This window comes from Muntiacus reevesi, chromosome 4, assembly GCF_963930625.1.
Source record: "Muntiacus reevesi chromosome 4, mMunRee1.1, whole genome shotgun sequence".
Lineage (NCBI taxonomy): Eukaryota > Metazoa > Chordata > Mammalia > Artiodactyla > Cervidae > Muntiacus > Muntiacus reevesi.
In genome coordinates, this window is record NC_089252.1 from 117,199,457 (window position 1) to 117,213,618 (window position 14,162).

The 14,162-nt window shown below is 59.6% G+C and overlaps 1 protein-coding gene across 2 annotated transcripts in view; it reads right to left on the bottom strand.

Annotated features, from left to right (window-relative positions):
• The window catches only part of EEFSEC (eukaryotic elongation factor, selenocysteine-tRNA specific), a 109,008-nt gene extending 95,519 nt beyond the window's left edge, over window positions 1–13,489 (bottom strand). The window contains exon 1 of one of the 2 annotated variants that reach the window (XM_065934035.1): window positions 13,083–13,475. In XM_065934035.1, coding sequence (XP_065790107.1) covers window positions 13,083–13,380 — 298 coding nt within the window. In that variant the 5' untranslated portion in view covers window positions 13,381–13,475. Of the gene's footprint in view, window positions 1–13,082 lie in introns of both variants that reach the window. The other variant, XM_065934036.1, reaches the window with a different exon arrangement.
• Between the last annotated feature and the right edge of the window lie 673 nt (window positions 13,490–14,162).

Sequence of the window (14,162 nt, forward strand, 5' to 3'; positions counted from 1 at the left end):
ATGGGGGCAGGTCCCAGGAAATGGGGGTGGTTCGGGGGGCAGAGGCCAGAGCGGGCATCTCCTCCAGGCCACAGGAGACTTTCCCAGCCTGCACGCAGCCCCTCACCCACCCGAGAGGCAGCGGCAGGCCCCGCGCCCTCTCACATGTAGGCACACAGCCCTGCCCTCTGCGCCCGGGGCCACGCTTCAGCACATCCCCTCCACCCACGGCTGCCTCCCGGTACTGCGGGGTGTTGGCAATCAGCTCCAGAGGCAGAGGTGCGGAAGCTGCCTGTGTTTTGAAGGGCGGATCATAATTCAGGTTGGAAGCTGACACTAATCAGTTGATGTTCACCTGAAAAGACCAGATAGGCTGTGCAGGAGCATTTCAGCAGGGGCACCGATAAGGAGAGGGAAATAAAAATTACTGGTATTTACTCGGGCTGCAACGCTCGCGGAAGGACTTCTTTTAAAAGGGAGCACTTCAGAATGGCTATTCAATCTGAATTTTCCAGATAGCGCGGGGAATCTGCGCACACAGAAAGCTCCCTATCTGTGCCATCGCATGTCTGCGGGGCGCCGTGCACGTCCCCACTGTAGGAATTCTCACTCCGTGTTGCTCCGTTTTGAGCTGACGGTGACCCGAGGCACACACGGCATTCAAGAATCTGCCTGGAAATTACTGCCAAGGAACGTCCGTTCCATTCCCTGCTCGCCACCCCCGCCTCGGGCACCGAAGATGGTAACCAGCTCAGGACCCAAGGTGGAAGCAGCATTCCGTCCCCTTACAAACCAGGCTCCCTCGAGGGTTCTGGCGTTTCACAGATTGCGTTCCTGGAGAAGCAGGGCATGAGGCTCTTCTGAAAGCCTCAGCTCAGGCTCCCTGCTAAGAAAAGCTGGAAGAGGGACTTCCAAGGAATACAAGCGGGAAGGCCACCCCAGGCTCCGGCAGGGCGGGCACGGTCAGGTTCTGCGTCAGACGCTGCTGACCTACGGACGAGCCCGAGGGGACAGTGTGCTCACACGCCCGCCCTGCACGCTGCATCTGCCCTGTGCAGGCAGTCTCCTGGGCAGACGGACGCTGCGACCAGAAAAGGTGGCAAAGGGAGCTCATACAGGCCACGCCTGGGAGCCCCTCTCCTCCTGATGGCTCCCGGAGGCGCCATCTGGATCCCCACGCGCGGCCGCGGGCAGGCAGAGGGGCTGGCGACGGAGAACGGGCAGCCACCCCCGGCTGTGCCTCTGGCCTCACGTCCCGCACCCCCAGTCCTCGGCTTCCTGTAGCGGGGCAGAGGGGCGACATCACCACAGCCTGTCCAACCACGTGCCGGCGGTCCTGCAGCCCGTGCTCTGGGTGACCGCCGGCGGCCCAGGCGCGCAGCCGGCGGGAGGGAAGTGGCCGTGCCTTGGGCCGCCTGGAGCCGCGGTAGGCCACACCTGGGCTCCACCCACTTCCTCGGGGGCTTGGCTGTCCCCTCCCAGAGGCACCTGAAACCTGCACTTCCAGGTTGAGGGGAACAAGGAGGCCGTGAGACCCCGAATCTGGGGGACGGGGGTGTCAGGAGGACTGGGCACCAAGACGTGTCTTCCAGCCTTGAAAGCCGCTCCGGGAAAACGCCATGGAGGAGCTGAAAATAGGCAAATCCTCGGATAAGAGCAGACGCAGTCGAGTCAGCCGGAACTGTGACCTTGGGGAGGCAGGCAGAGCACCTCTTTTTTCTCCTAGAAAGTCCCTGCTTTGGCTAATATCACAAACTTGCAGAAAAAAAAGAAAACCAAGTGAAGAGGGCTGACAACTGAGCCCACATCTTCAAATGCTTTAAAAGTTAAGCCTGATAATCTTTACACTGACGCGAAAGGGGCGGCATATACATTTGACCCCTGGCTTCAAACAGAAACCCTCCCATATGGCTTTTAATTGGAAGGCGGTTGTTTTTCTTTCGCAACACTCTTTAACCTCTGCCATTGTACGTACAAGGCTGCAAACCATATTTCCATTGATTAAAAAAAAATGAAAAATAAACGTTCAAAGAAACAATATTTTTCTTTTTAAGGAAAAAAAAAAGACAGCAAGCAGCTGTTTTCTGGAGGGGTCGGCGCTTAAAGGCGCACACGGGAAGCCACCCTGGCTGAAGCTTACGGCTTATTCTGTCTCGGAAAAGCCCGAGGTCCTTCTCACTCTGCTGACCTGTTACCCCACACGGATGTCTCCACCCAGGACCGCGAGCAAACACTGCCCTCTTGTGCACCGAACAGGCCCGAGTCGGCAGGGAGATGGGGACGCCTCCGCCCAGCGCCGCCTCCGCACGGCCCGGCCGTGGTCGGGAAAGGCCGAGACACGTGTGTTACCAGGGGGCTGGCTCCAGTGTCCCCTTCCGGGACAGACAGTGAGGTAAGAGGGAGACGGGGAGGTTCGGCTGACGAAGTCAAACCCAAAATAACTGTCCCTTATCTTTCCTAGAAAAGAGTCATTCCTCGAAGAGAAACTTCACTGGTTTCCACGGCGGGTTTTCTTACCTACTTTTCAAACTTTTAGAAACGACTAACGAATCTGCAAAGCAAGTCTACAGTACTTCTTTATACCTAGGAAATATTTGCCAGGAAAATATTCCACTTGATTCCAGGGGGAGAAATAAACATGTGGGGGGACCCCAGTTGCTGCTTTTCAGAGGAACCCCCAGAGCTCAGTCAGGGTTCTTCCTTCTGACGGGCCCCGACCTGCAGGGTGACCTGCGCCCTGGGGTCCGGGCTCCGTGCCCAGAAGACCGCCCCAGCATCTTGAGAGAGCCTCACGGGATGTAAACCACCAACCCTCAGGACAGGACCGACGGGAGTGGAGGCCAACCTGCGGCGGGAGCCCACAAGGAAAGCCCTGGCTTCTCAGGCCGTTCCCAGGTCTGCTCGGAACCACAAGCCACCCGGCCGCCACACCCACACGCACCCTCCCGGACACGGTCAAGACGGGCCAGACCTCATGCCAGACTCATCTTGGGGAAGGTGAAAACGAAGGTGAAAGTCGTCAGTCGTGTCCGTTTCGTTGCGACCCCACAGACTATGCAGTCCATGGGACTCTCCAGGCCAGAACACTGGAGTGGGTAGCCTTGCCCTCTCCAGCGGATCTTCCCAACCCAGGGATTGAATGCAGGTCTCCTGCATTAGGACTCTTTTATCAGCTGAGCCGCCAGGGACGCCCACTGGGGAAGAAAGTGCAAAGTCTGCCCCCAGAGGACTGGGAGCACCCAGAGGGAAAGACAGGGGCACTGGCACCTTCAGCTCCTCCAGGCCCTGCCTGCACGCCCAGCGCTTGGCTCGGCAGTCCCGGCGTCCTGGCTGCTGTCCAGCTCACGTGAGCCAGGAGTACCCGCCACTTCCTGTTTCCCCATGGTCCTGCCCTCCCCTCTGGGAAGAGAAGGGGGTCCAGGGCCAGACAGAGGACTTGGCATGTGAAGCTGGCGGAGCCCTCCCTCCTGGCCTCTGTCCTCCAATCAGGACCGCAGGACACGCACGGCCTTGTCCTTTGGCAAACCGGAGATGGACAGACCCCAAACAGCCACATTTGTCCAGCAGGCCAGGCCACAGCAGGCTCCTGTTGTGGACACCAGCTCTGGCAGCCGGCTGGAGCAGCCCCTGACGCGCAGGGCAGCCTCGGGACCACCTGCCTGCTGCTCTGCCCCCACGTGTCCTGCTTGCTCCTCCCCGCACGCTCACACGCACAGCCCTGCCCCCACGGCGGACACTGAGCTCCACTCTGTCCCATCGCCTGCGTAAACCCCGCTCCAAGCGCGGGTGTGTGGCTCAGGGTTTGCAGAAAGAATGAAAAAGTGAATGCATCAGTACGCCTTTCCTTCCTCAATGTCTGACCATAAGGAATCAGGTCCCCTGGCCAGATCTTCAGGGCGCTATGAATCCTGGGAGGAGAGAAAGAAAGCCCCGGGGGCGGGCCAGGGGCTCCAACAGCCCCCAGCCTCCTGTGAAGAGCAGCTGCCATCAGGAAGGAGGTGGGCAGAGTCCATGTCAAACACCAGCGCCCCCGATGCCGTGACCGAGGCTCCACACACTCCTGGGGTCTCGGAGCCCTCCTATGGGGAGCACGGGAAGAACTCGATGGAGACCCTGGCAGGCCCTGCACCCAGCCCACGCCCTCTGGCCTGGGAAGCCCGGCCCCTCTCCCCAGGAGGGTGCAGTCACAGGCGCGCCCGTCAGGGTGTGGGGCCCAGGCTCACGTTCAGCCTCCCGGGTTCCTGAGGGCCTGGTGCACCAGGAAGGTCACCATCAGGGGGAACTCGGGCCCCAGGCTGGACCACCAGGGGCAGGAACTGCCTTTGGTCCTGCTGCCAACAAGCGCTGGCTGAGGTGGGTCACGGCGGGAAGCCACCACGCCGGCCCGCCCCAGAGGCCCCCCACCTCCACAGCTACTGAAGGCCCCCACGGGGCCCACAGGCTCGCATTATGTTCATTTCCCCATCCCCGAGCTCGGGGGCAAGTTCAGAAGTCCTCGTCCTGTTGCAGATCAGGTCTGAATTAATACCCTTCCTCCAGAGAACTCCAGTAGCAAAGTGGAAACAGACGCGCCAGACAATGGCCTTTGAGAGCCCCAGCAGGGCCGGCTGGTGACAATGCAGCCCCAGGCTCTCCAAGAAACCTTAAGGTTAAAGGTTCACAGAGGCAGAAGAATTACCAAAGTACAAGTTTGTTCAAATTTCCTCCAGCAGATTTAAACAACCAGGGTCAAGCTGAAGATCGCTGGCGAAAAACCTATGAGACAACCCAGCCCCTTTGAACTGCGTGGAGAAAGGAAAATATACGGTGTGGGAGGAATCTGTGCTGTAGCTTTTAAAAATGTTCTTGAAAAGGTCACCCTGTTAACTCCGGAGCGCCGCGCTGAGGGATGCCTGAGACGGGCTCCCTAAGACAACAGGCCGTGGGCTGTCACCGTGTGCGGCCAGCTGCACAGGGTCACTGCGGCCCCGGCCCCGCGTGCTGACCCTCTGCGGGCCATGAAATTAACCGTCAGCACAGCAGCAATCTGCTCCGAGTTAAACTACTTTGCTACGCAAAGTGGCCTGAAAATGAAATATGAGGATCGAATTTCCACTGGAAGATTAACTCGTCTGACCTCCAGGCAGGTCTGCTCCGCAGTGAACCCTGTGTGGCGGAGGGCTCCCAGCCCCGCCGGAGGCAGGGTGCGGGCCGCGGCGCAGGGGCCGGCCTGCTCACCCGCGCCCGCCGGCCTGCTCTGCGCCTGCGCGGAGGCCCTGCCCGTGGTCCTGGAGTCGGGTGGTGGCAGGACCCCGCCTCGGAGGCATCGGGCGCAGTGAACGCACTGACCACGGAGGGCAGAACAGCGGGTCTGGGGGGTGGGCCAGCGTGGGCACGGGGAGGCTCCCCGAGACGGGGTAGAGCCAGAGAGACCCACAAGCAGCTCCTTAAGCCCGGGGTCCCAAGAGACACAGACACAGCGGCCCTCGGGAAGGGCCCTGTCAGCCTCTTGCCGAGTTTGGCCTTTACACCAACGGAGAGAAAATGAAAACCTTTTAGGCAGCGAAATGAAATAACCGTGTTAGCCGTTCAGAGAGAGTTCTCTGCTCGGGCGGGAAGGACAGCGTGCAGAGGGGCTGGAACCCGAGACGCTGCAGGTGGCGCTCCCCCGGCGCGGGCTGGGCGGAGGCCTGTCCGGGAGCGGCCGCGCTGGGCAGAGGGGCAGGCGGGCGCACTGCTGAGGACGCCGCTGGAGGAGCAGGAGGGGCGGGGGCCCCTGCTGTGGAGAACCGGGGCGCGGGGCGCTGTGAAGGGGCCACTGGAGTCTGGCGGACAGGGAGTCTGGGGGCCTGCAGCCAGCTCCACAGGCGCCTGGAGAGCAGGTGGAGAACCGCCTGCCGTGACGTGACTTCAGCACCCTGAGTCAAACTGCAGTGTCCGGGCGCGACTGCACCAGCCCGGGGCAAGGACTCCGCAGCTGCCCACAGCTCCTCGCTATCGCTGCGCTGTGCGGTGAGAACACCCCGGCAGCCCTGAGCGTCCTGCTGGCGGTGCTGGGCATGCCCCGCACCGGCTCTCCAAACACGCCACGTGCAGCCAGTGGGGGCCAGCCCTCCCCGCCTGGCCGACGCCGCTGGGGACCCCAGCGTCCTCCCGGCCTCCTGTGCTCTGCCCACTCGTGGACCCCAGAGGTGCTTAGGGAAAGCAGCCCCACTTACGGAAAGTCTTTTTTCTCTGGGGCAGAAGCTCTGAGGACCGCCTCCGAACGGATGGCATTTCAGAGGGCAGGGAACGCCGGGGTCACACACATAGCAGGGTCTCGGGTGCCCTGGGCAGGGGGCCCTGAAACTCACCTGGCGTGACCCCAGCAGAGTAAGCGCCGCCCTGCCGCACAGCCAGGAGGCAGACAGCCTTCATCCCGACATCAGGTGACAGAGGCTGAGTCCTCCACTCAGGGAGCTTTACGCCACCGAGTGACCCCGAGTGGCAAAGGAGGGGCCCCGCATCCAGGGGGTCCAGCAGGTCGGCGCTGGCATTTCCCAGTACTAACTCTAAAAGGGAACAGTCAGGTTTATCTGCAGTAGCACCTGTGCGTGCCAGCAGACAGACATCCTCGGGAAGTAGGTTAGAGACAAAGGAAGCGATTGCAGTCTTCTTGAAGCCCCGAGACACAGAGGCATCGTCCTAGCCTGAGAGATATGGCAGAGGGAAACTCAGCTCCTCTCTCAATAGCAAAATTTGTTTTCTTCTCCTGCCAAGAGAGGATCACCAGTCAACTAAGTCCCCCTCCCCACCAGCCTCAGCCACTTCAAAGCAGCAGGAGCCTAATCACAAGAAAATAAAGGCCCAATTAACAACACACAAAACTCCAATAATCCAGGGAGAATGGAGGCACAAGTCTGCGCTTTCGACAAACTGACTTACGTACAAACTGCTACTCAGGAGCCGGGCTCCCCCCAAAGCAGTGCGGGCTGAGGCCATACACACGGCCTGCAGCAGCTCCGACCGGGCCCCAGCAGCCTCGTTTCTGGGGGCGACCCTGAGTGTGGAGGGAAACCCCCGCCTTGGGGCCAGTTGGCAGGACGCGGCAAGACGATCGAGGGCCCAGAGGAGCACCCACCTGGAAGGGAGACGCTCCCGGGCGCCGTGCCCGCTCCACGCACCTCCCCAGGTCCTGTGAAAGCACCCCAGGGCCTCCCCTGACAGGAGGCGCCCCAGGCTCCGGAGCTCCAGCCCCGTGGACTCTGCGCTTGGGTGTATACTCGCGCGCGCAGCGAAGCAGTGGACTTCTGGGCTGTTACATAAAAGCTCCTGATTGTGACATGCTGGCAATGAATTTTTATAAAAAAGGAGCTTAACACAGGGGCCATCATAACATACCTGCACAAGACCCCAGTGTGGGGCGAGACCCTCCACGGGGCGGGCAGACAGGAAGAGCCTCCTCCTGCGGCACTAAGGACGGGGGTGGGCGGGTCCAGGAGGAGGACCCAAGGGGCCCTAAGAGCCTTTAAATGGCACTTCCAGACACCCCTCACAGCCTGAATAGTGTCGGGCACACACGGTCCTCTCAAACCACGTCCATTTAATTCAACTCACTTATTTGTTTACCACAAATATTACTGAGAAAAGACAACCCAGAGAAGGGGAGAAAATATTTGCCAATCAGATACCTAACAAAGGATTGGTACTCACAATACATAAAGACTCTTACAACTGAATAACGAACGCCAGATGAGCCATTTGAAAAAAAGGGCTCAGGATCCGGACACACCGCTCCCCAGAGAAGACGAACAAACAGAACAAGAAAACAACAGAGAAACGCAGGCTTAGGTGTCAGTGAGTTATCACCTCACACCCACCAGGATGACTGTGGTCCAGAAGCCGGGCAATCCCAGTGCTGGCGAGGCCGCGGAGGAGCCCGACGCGCGGACGCTGCTGCTGCTGCGGAAGACCAGCGGCAGCTCCTCGAGAAGCAGTTACCCTCTGACCCAGCAACTCCACTCCTACGTACAAACCCAGGAGAGTGAAAACATACGTCCACACAAACTTCTGAACACAAATGTCCACAGTGGAGTTTCTCATCATGGTCGAAAAGTGAAAACAGTCCAGACGTCCTTCAACTGATGACTGGATTTTTAGGGTTAGGATTATAATGGGTACTATTCAGCCATAAAAAGGAGCAAGGTGGAAGGGGAATTTAACAGGCACGGTTTTGCTTTTGTAAGAAGAAAAGAGCTCTGGAGATGGAGGTTACTGAACTGCAGATTTAAAAATGGTTACGATGGTACATTTTATGTAAAATGTATCTTACCACAATTGAAAACAAAAATGGATTTTTAAAAAAGGAATGAAGCATTGTGCACACTATAACATGGATGAACCCTGGAAGCAACATGTTGGTCGAAGAAGCCAGACACAAAAGGCCACATCACGTGTCACTCCATTTGTACGAAACTCCAGGTCGGGCACACGGACAGACGGGAGCAGGCGAGAGGCTTCCAGGCCTGGGTCAGGGAGGGGGTGGGGACCCCTATGGTCAGGGACAGGGTGGGGACTGCTGTGGCTCGGCCTGGGTCAGGGATGGGGTGGGGGCCACAGAGGCTCGGCCTGGGTCAGGGAAGGAGTGGGGGCCACGGAGGCTCAGCCTGGGTCAGGGAAGGAGTGGGGGCCACGGAGGCTCAGCCTGGGTCAGGGAGGGCGAGGGGACCGCAGGGGCTCGGCCTGCGTCAGGGAGGGTGTGGGGACCACTGGGGCTCGGCCTGGGTCAGGGAGGGCGTGGGGACCGCCGGGGCTCGGCCTGGGGCAGGGAGCAGGTGGGGACTCCTATGGCTGTGTGGACCTTCTCACACCGATGCAGCTCAGGCTGCGGCACTGACTACACAGCTCTGGGAACAGGCTGAAGACGCTTAAATGTGTACCAGAAATGGGCAGATTTTATGCTATGTGAATTACATCTCAGAACAAATGTTTAACAAAACAGCCTTGACAGTCCACTCTGCCTGGCCCAAGAGCCACCCGGAGGCCTCCAGGCTTGCGGGAACAGCAGGTGGAAGACCTCCAGGTCCCCTTGGGTCCCCAGAGCTCCAGAGACTGGTCTCCGCATCACCTCCCACAGCATGGCCTCAAAGGCCTGCTGGTCAGAGGGAGCCTCAGGCCCAGCCTGGGCCAGGACCGGCCAATGCAAGGGCAGGCATGCAGGGAATAGGTCTCAGGGTTTAACCGACTGCTTGGTTCCTGGGATGCCTGCCCAAACCTTATTCCAACCTGGATGGAGTGAATCTGAGACTGAGTGAGAAATTTAAAGCAATTAATTTTAAGTGGTCACAGCTTTACCAAAAGCTGTGGCTATGGTTTCCTCTTGACTTTGATTATAACCTTCCAGCAAAACATTCGCCTCGCCAAAGCAAGTCTGCATTATTTTCTATTCCTAGCATGACTAGAAAATATTCTTTGATTTAACATTTGATATGTTTTGTTCTCAAGGGCAAGCCCCATGAGAAGAAAAATGTACCCCAGCAGAATGAGATATGACTACCTGCTTCCATTTTTCTTCCTGGTTGGTTCCTGCTCAAATATTCTGCATACATTTAAACTCGAGGCCACGTCTCTGACATTACACAGCTCCCACACTGTCACCCAACCTCCAGCAAAGTCACCTGCTGGCCAGCGGCTGCTGCTGCAGGCAGAGATTGACTTGGGTCTCCTAGAGACACTGAAGGATCCAGGCTTGGAAGAAGGGGTCCTACCCGGCAGGGGACGAAAGCCAACGGATTCTAGGAGCCAAAGGAGTTAGAGCTGAGGAAGCGTCTCCACTTGTATCATCGCCCTTAAACATGCCTCAGCATTTGAGGACAAGCATAAGATGCCATAACTCAACACAACAAATTTCTAGACAGATCCATGAAAGACTAGGGTGGAGAAAACAAGAAGTGTCTTTTTGCCTGGTTGGTTTTGCATGAGAACAACACTTGAATTCCTGGGGTGGCCGGTCCCCTGTGTGGCCCCTCTGCTTGGGCCACGCGGCCTGCTCGGCGCTAAATGCAGACGGCCAACGAGCAGAGTCAAAACCTGGGGGAAACGCATGGTCATTCACACATGGGCCTTCTCAGGGTCCAAAGAGAGCATCGCAGACAGGCTGCAGGCATACTCCTGGAGAGATCGGCTGAAAGCACGGTGCTGCTCCATGCTGTCCCGTGAGCTCGGAGATGTGGAAGAACAAAGAATGGAAGAAGCTTAAGCGTCATAAAGAATGCTCCCCGCCGGCCGGCAGAGACAGGCTCCCGGGGGCTGCCCACTGCCCTCCAAGGCTAGGAACCCAGCCACACGCGTAAGGCTGTGACAGCTCAGTAGCTCTGGCCATGCAGGCCCAGAGCGGGGCAAGCTCGGTGGAAGTACCGCTGAAGCGGGGCACCGGGGGCCGGTGATCAGGGCGACAGTCGGGCACAGAGCGGCCGTTCATTACCCACAGGCAGAAGAGCCCGGGCGACACTGCGCTGTTAATCCTAGCAGCCACAGACGACTACAAATGGCCAAGCCCAGCCGCCAGCATTTGTCAGACCTCCTCCTTCCTGCCATGGCAAGAGCGAGGATGGGTCCAAGTCCCTCACCCCCACTCAAGCCCCATCACTGAATCTTGCCGAAGTTCTCACTCTGAAAGATTTATACTCTAAAACGGATCAGAGGAAAATACTGCCCAGAAACACCATCACAGGGTTAGGGCGGATGGGCACCGCGTCCGCTCACACTGGGAGAGCCACTGCTCCATGGGCCGGTCAGCACGGCTCGGAAGGAGCTCTGACCCTCTGACCTGTGTTCTGCTCACTCTCTGCCCTGCTGTCAGCCCGCAGGGGGCGGGCACCCTGCTGGTGACCTGTCACCGCCCCCGACAGCCTCGGACTGGCACACGGCTCCATTAATTCAGAACTCACCGAGTGCCTCCCACAGGCCTGGCCCTGGTCACGGCACTGCGGACACCCTGGTGAGACTGGCACTGTTCCTGCTGGCTCCCACGGAGGACGGAGAGCCTCAACAGGCGAGACCACCAAGCGCATCAGACAGCACAGAGGGCTCGCGGGAAACAACGGGACACGAGAAAGCAGGAGGGCAGAGAGTCAGGGACACTGGGCCAGTAGGTCCGAGGGGGCCTATCCGAGGAGGTGGCGCTCAAGCTGAGACTTAGGTGGGGACGAGTCAGATGGGCCGAGACGGGGGAGCAGCAAATGCAAGACTGGCCCGTCCAACAAGGAGAAGGCCAGGGTGGCCGGGGAACAGAAGACAAGGACGGACACAGGCCAGACCGTGGTTCCCACGCGGGCAACGAGCAGCCTCAGGACACTCTTGAGGCTGAGAGCTGACCTGATCTGGCGATCATCCATCCACTGCGTGACGGATGAGCCGAGGGAGGAGCAGAGGGCCCGTGGTCCAGGGAGGAAGGACAAGGTCCAGGACGCAGGAGTCCGGGCACAGAAGCCAGGACTCAGCCTCTGGAGCCGTCTCGAGAAGACCAGGACGTGTGAAGCCTCTGCGTCATGAGGATAACGCGGGGATTCACAGACCCAGGTCACGGGCAGCAGAGCAGCTTCCAGCCCCTGTGCAGGGAACTCCGGTTTCCTCAGCGGAAAGATGGGGCCGCACTCCCCCAACACGCCCCTCCACTCAGCATTGTTGCACAGACACAGGTTTGTAGCCACAGGCTGGCAGACACTCGAACGCATTCCCTTCTACTCAGAAGGAAAAGTCACTCTTTTCTCACTTCCCGGAGGGGAAGGCGGGCACCTGATCTACTGAAGGAAGAAGAGCAGCAGCCTGGGGCCCATCGCCTCCATGTGCTCAGGTCTTGCGTTAACACCTGTAAGAAGTGCCTCCATTTCCTCTCCTGAAAACAGGAAACGATCTCAGACTGCCCGCAGCATGGACCAGTCGGGAGGCGACAAGGTGGAAGTATTTGACAGTCATCTGTACAGTCGGGGACCCCTATGCTCAATGACGCCGTCCACCAACAGGCCAATGAGACCATCTGAACAATCTGTGCTCCTACATGTGCCCGTGGGCCCAGGGAGTGCCGTCAGAAGGAACAGGAGGAGAAGACAGGTGGGAGATACCAGGGTCCTGGGTCCACAGTGAGAAGGAAGAGTCTCTGAGCTACACACCCTCTGTGCCACGTGCTTGCGTTAAAGCACCATTCTTCTACATAAAAGGAACTCCTTGTCCGTGAAGTCCAGTGTACTGCAGTGGGTGTGAAAAGGTAATTCCCCAGAGGTACACTAGCGCCTTCCTCTGGAGGGACGGGAGGGGTAAGCAGCAGCCTTCTACCTGGGCTGTGATGTTCTATTTCTAAAGGAGTAGAATGTACTCATGTACTACGTGTACCGTTAAAATTAATGAAACGGTACATCCTAGGAGGGCATCTGAGAAATACCACCAAGACCCTCTGCCCAGCCATGTCCGTTCTAGGGGCTCTCCTTACAGACACACAAGCCCACCCACCAAAGACGTCTGTTCTAGAAAACTCACTGAAGAAGCATCGTGAGCAAAAATGGCAAAGGACATAAATGCCCATCATTAAGACATTAAGAGAGTGGTGGTGCCTTTGCACTACGGATTCTCACGTGACGCTGAAAAACAATGATGTATTGCGGTGTCTGTGAGCACTGGGCTGCTCAGTCGTGTCCGACCCTTTGAGACCCCATGGACTGTAGCCCACCAGGCCCCTCTGTCCGCGGGCTTCTCCAGGCAAGAACACTGGAGGGGGTGCTGCTTTCCATATAGAGGCCGCAGCTTGGAGTATCCAGTGAAATAGCGCAGGCGGCGTTACCACTTTGTTTACAAAAAAAAGGAAGAACAAGAAGAGGAGGGGGTCGACGTATACACAGGCGCCCTGTCGCCAAGCGGAGCTCCCGGAAACGGAAACGGCGCGGGAGGGGGCGGCGGCCGACTCCCGGGGACGGGCAGCGGGGCACCGGCGGACAGCGAGCTGCTCCCTCCGGGCCCGTGCGGGTCTCTGAGCTTCCCCGACCTGGGCTGCGAACAAGTGGGCAAGTGTGTCACGCACACACGTGGTAAAAAGACCTAAAACGCTCGGCGCCGTCGGGGCGGCCCCCCGCCCCCCGGCCCGCCGCGCTCACCGCCGATGATGGTCCGGATGAGGGACGCGTGCCCCGGGCAGTCGACCAGCGTGACCTGCAGCTGCGGCTCCGGCTCGGGCTCGGGCCCCGCCCCCGGCGCCGGCCGCAGGTGCGCGGGCAGCGGCACCGAGAAACACGAGAAGCCCAGGTCGAGCGTGATCCCGCGCTCGCGGCTCTGCGGCTGCTTGTCGAAGGCGGCGGTGGAGGCCGTGGTGCTGAGCGCGCGCGCCAGCGCCGTCTTGCCGCTGTCGATGTGGCCCAGGACGCCCACGTTCACGTTCACCCGCCGGCCCGCCATGCCGCCGCCGGTCCGCCGCGAAGCCGGCCCCCCCGCCGCCCGCGCCCGGCGCGCGAGTTCCGCCGCCGAAGCTTCCGGCCCCGGTCCGCCCGCCGGGGCGCCGGGGCGGCCGAAGCGCCAGACTGGAAGCAGAAGCTGTGTGTCCGCGGACGTCCCGGGCTGGGCCCTCACGCTCTGGAAGTGCCGCCCACAGGAAAGCGGTGGCCCACGGCCAGCGGCACGGACCACACTTCCAGATGCCTGCCTGGGCCCGGCAGGTGGCTCTCAGGAGAGAGGTCGGCAGAGTTAAAGTGCCCAGAGGGGCCCTGCATGGAGGGGTGCCACTGCTCATCCTCAGCCAAGCGACCCCGGTTGGGGCTACCAGCCCCGCCTGTCAAGAGTGTTTCTGTATGAAATCCCAGGAACATTTGCCTGCTGAACCCCTGAGTCTGGGGCTGTGGGCTGCAGCCATGACCTGGCCGGACTTATATGCAAACGCTCACTGGTGGCTGGGCTGCAGCTTTAGTCCAGTTCCACCAGCAGCCGGCTCACACGCAGCTCCTTCCCCAGCAGTGGGCCTCGGGGTGGGGCCTGAGCCCCTTTGGGGAGTCCAGCCCCATCTCCACAAGCGCCAAGGAGATGGCAGCTCTGGGTTGTCTGAAGGTCGGCCAGATTGACTGTATCCTGGGGGTGCGGTGAGCACCCAGCAGGGAAGCAGAGAGCTCTGCCTTGGCAGGTGTGCCAGGAGGAGTGTAAGGGACACCCCGCAGGAACTGGCGCGCCTTTGCCAGCAAGACGCAGGT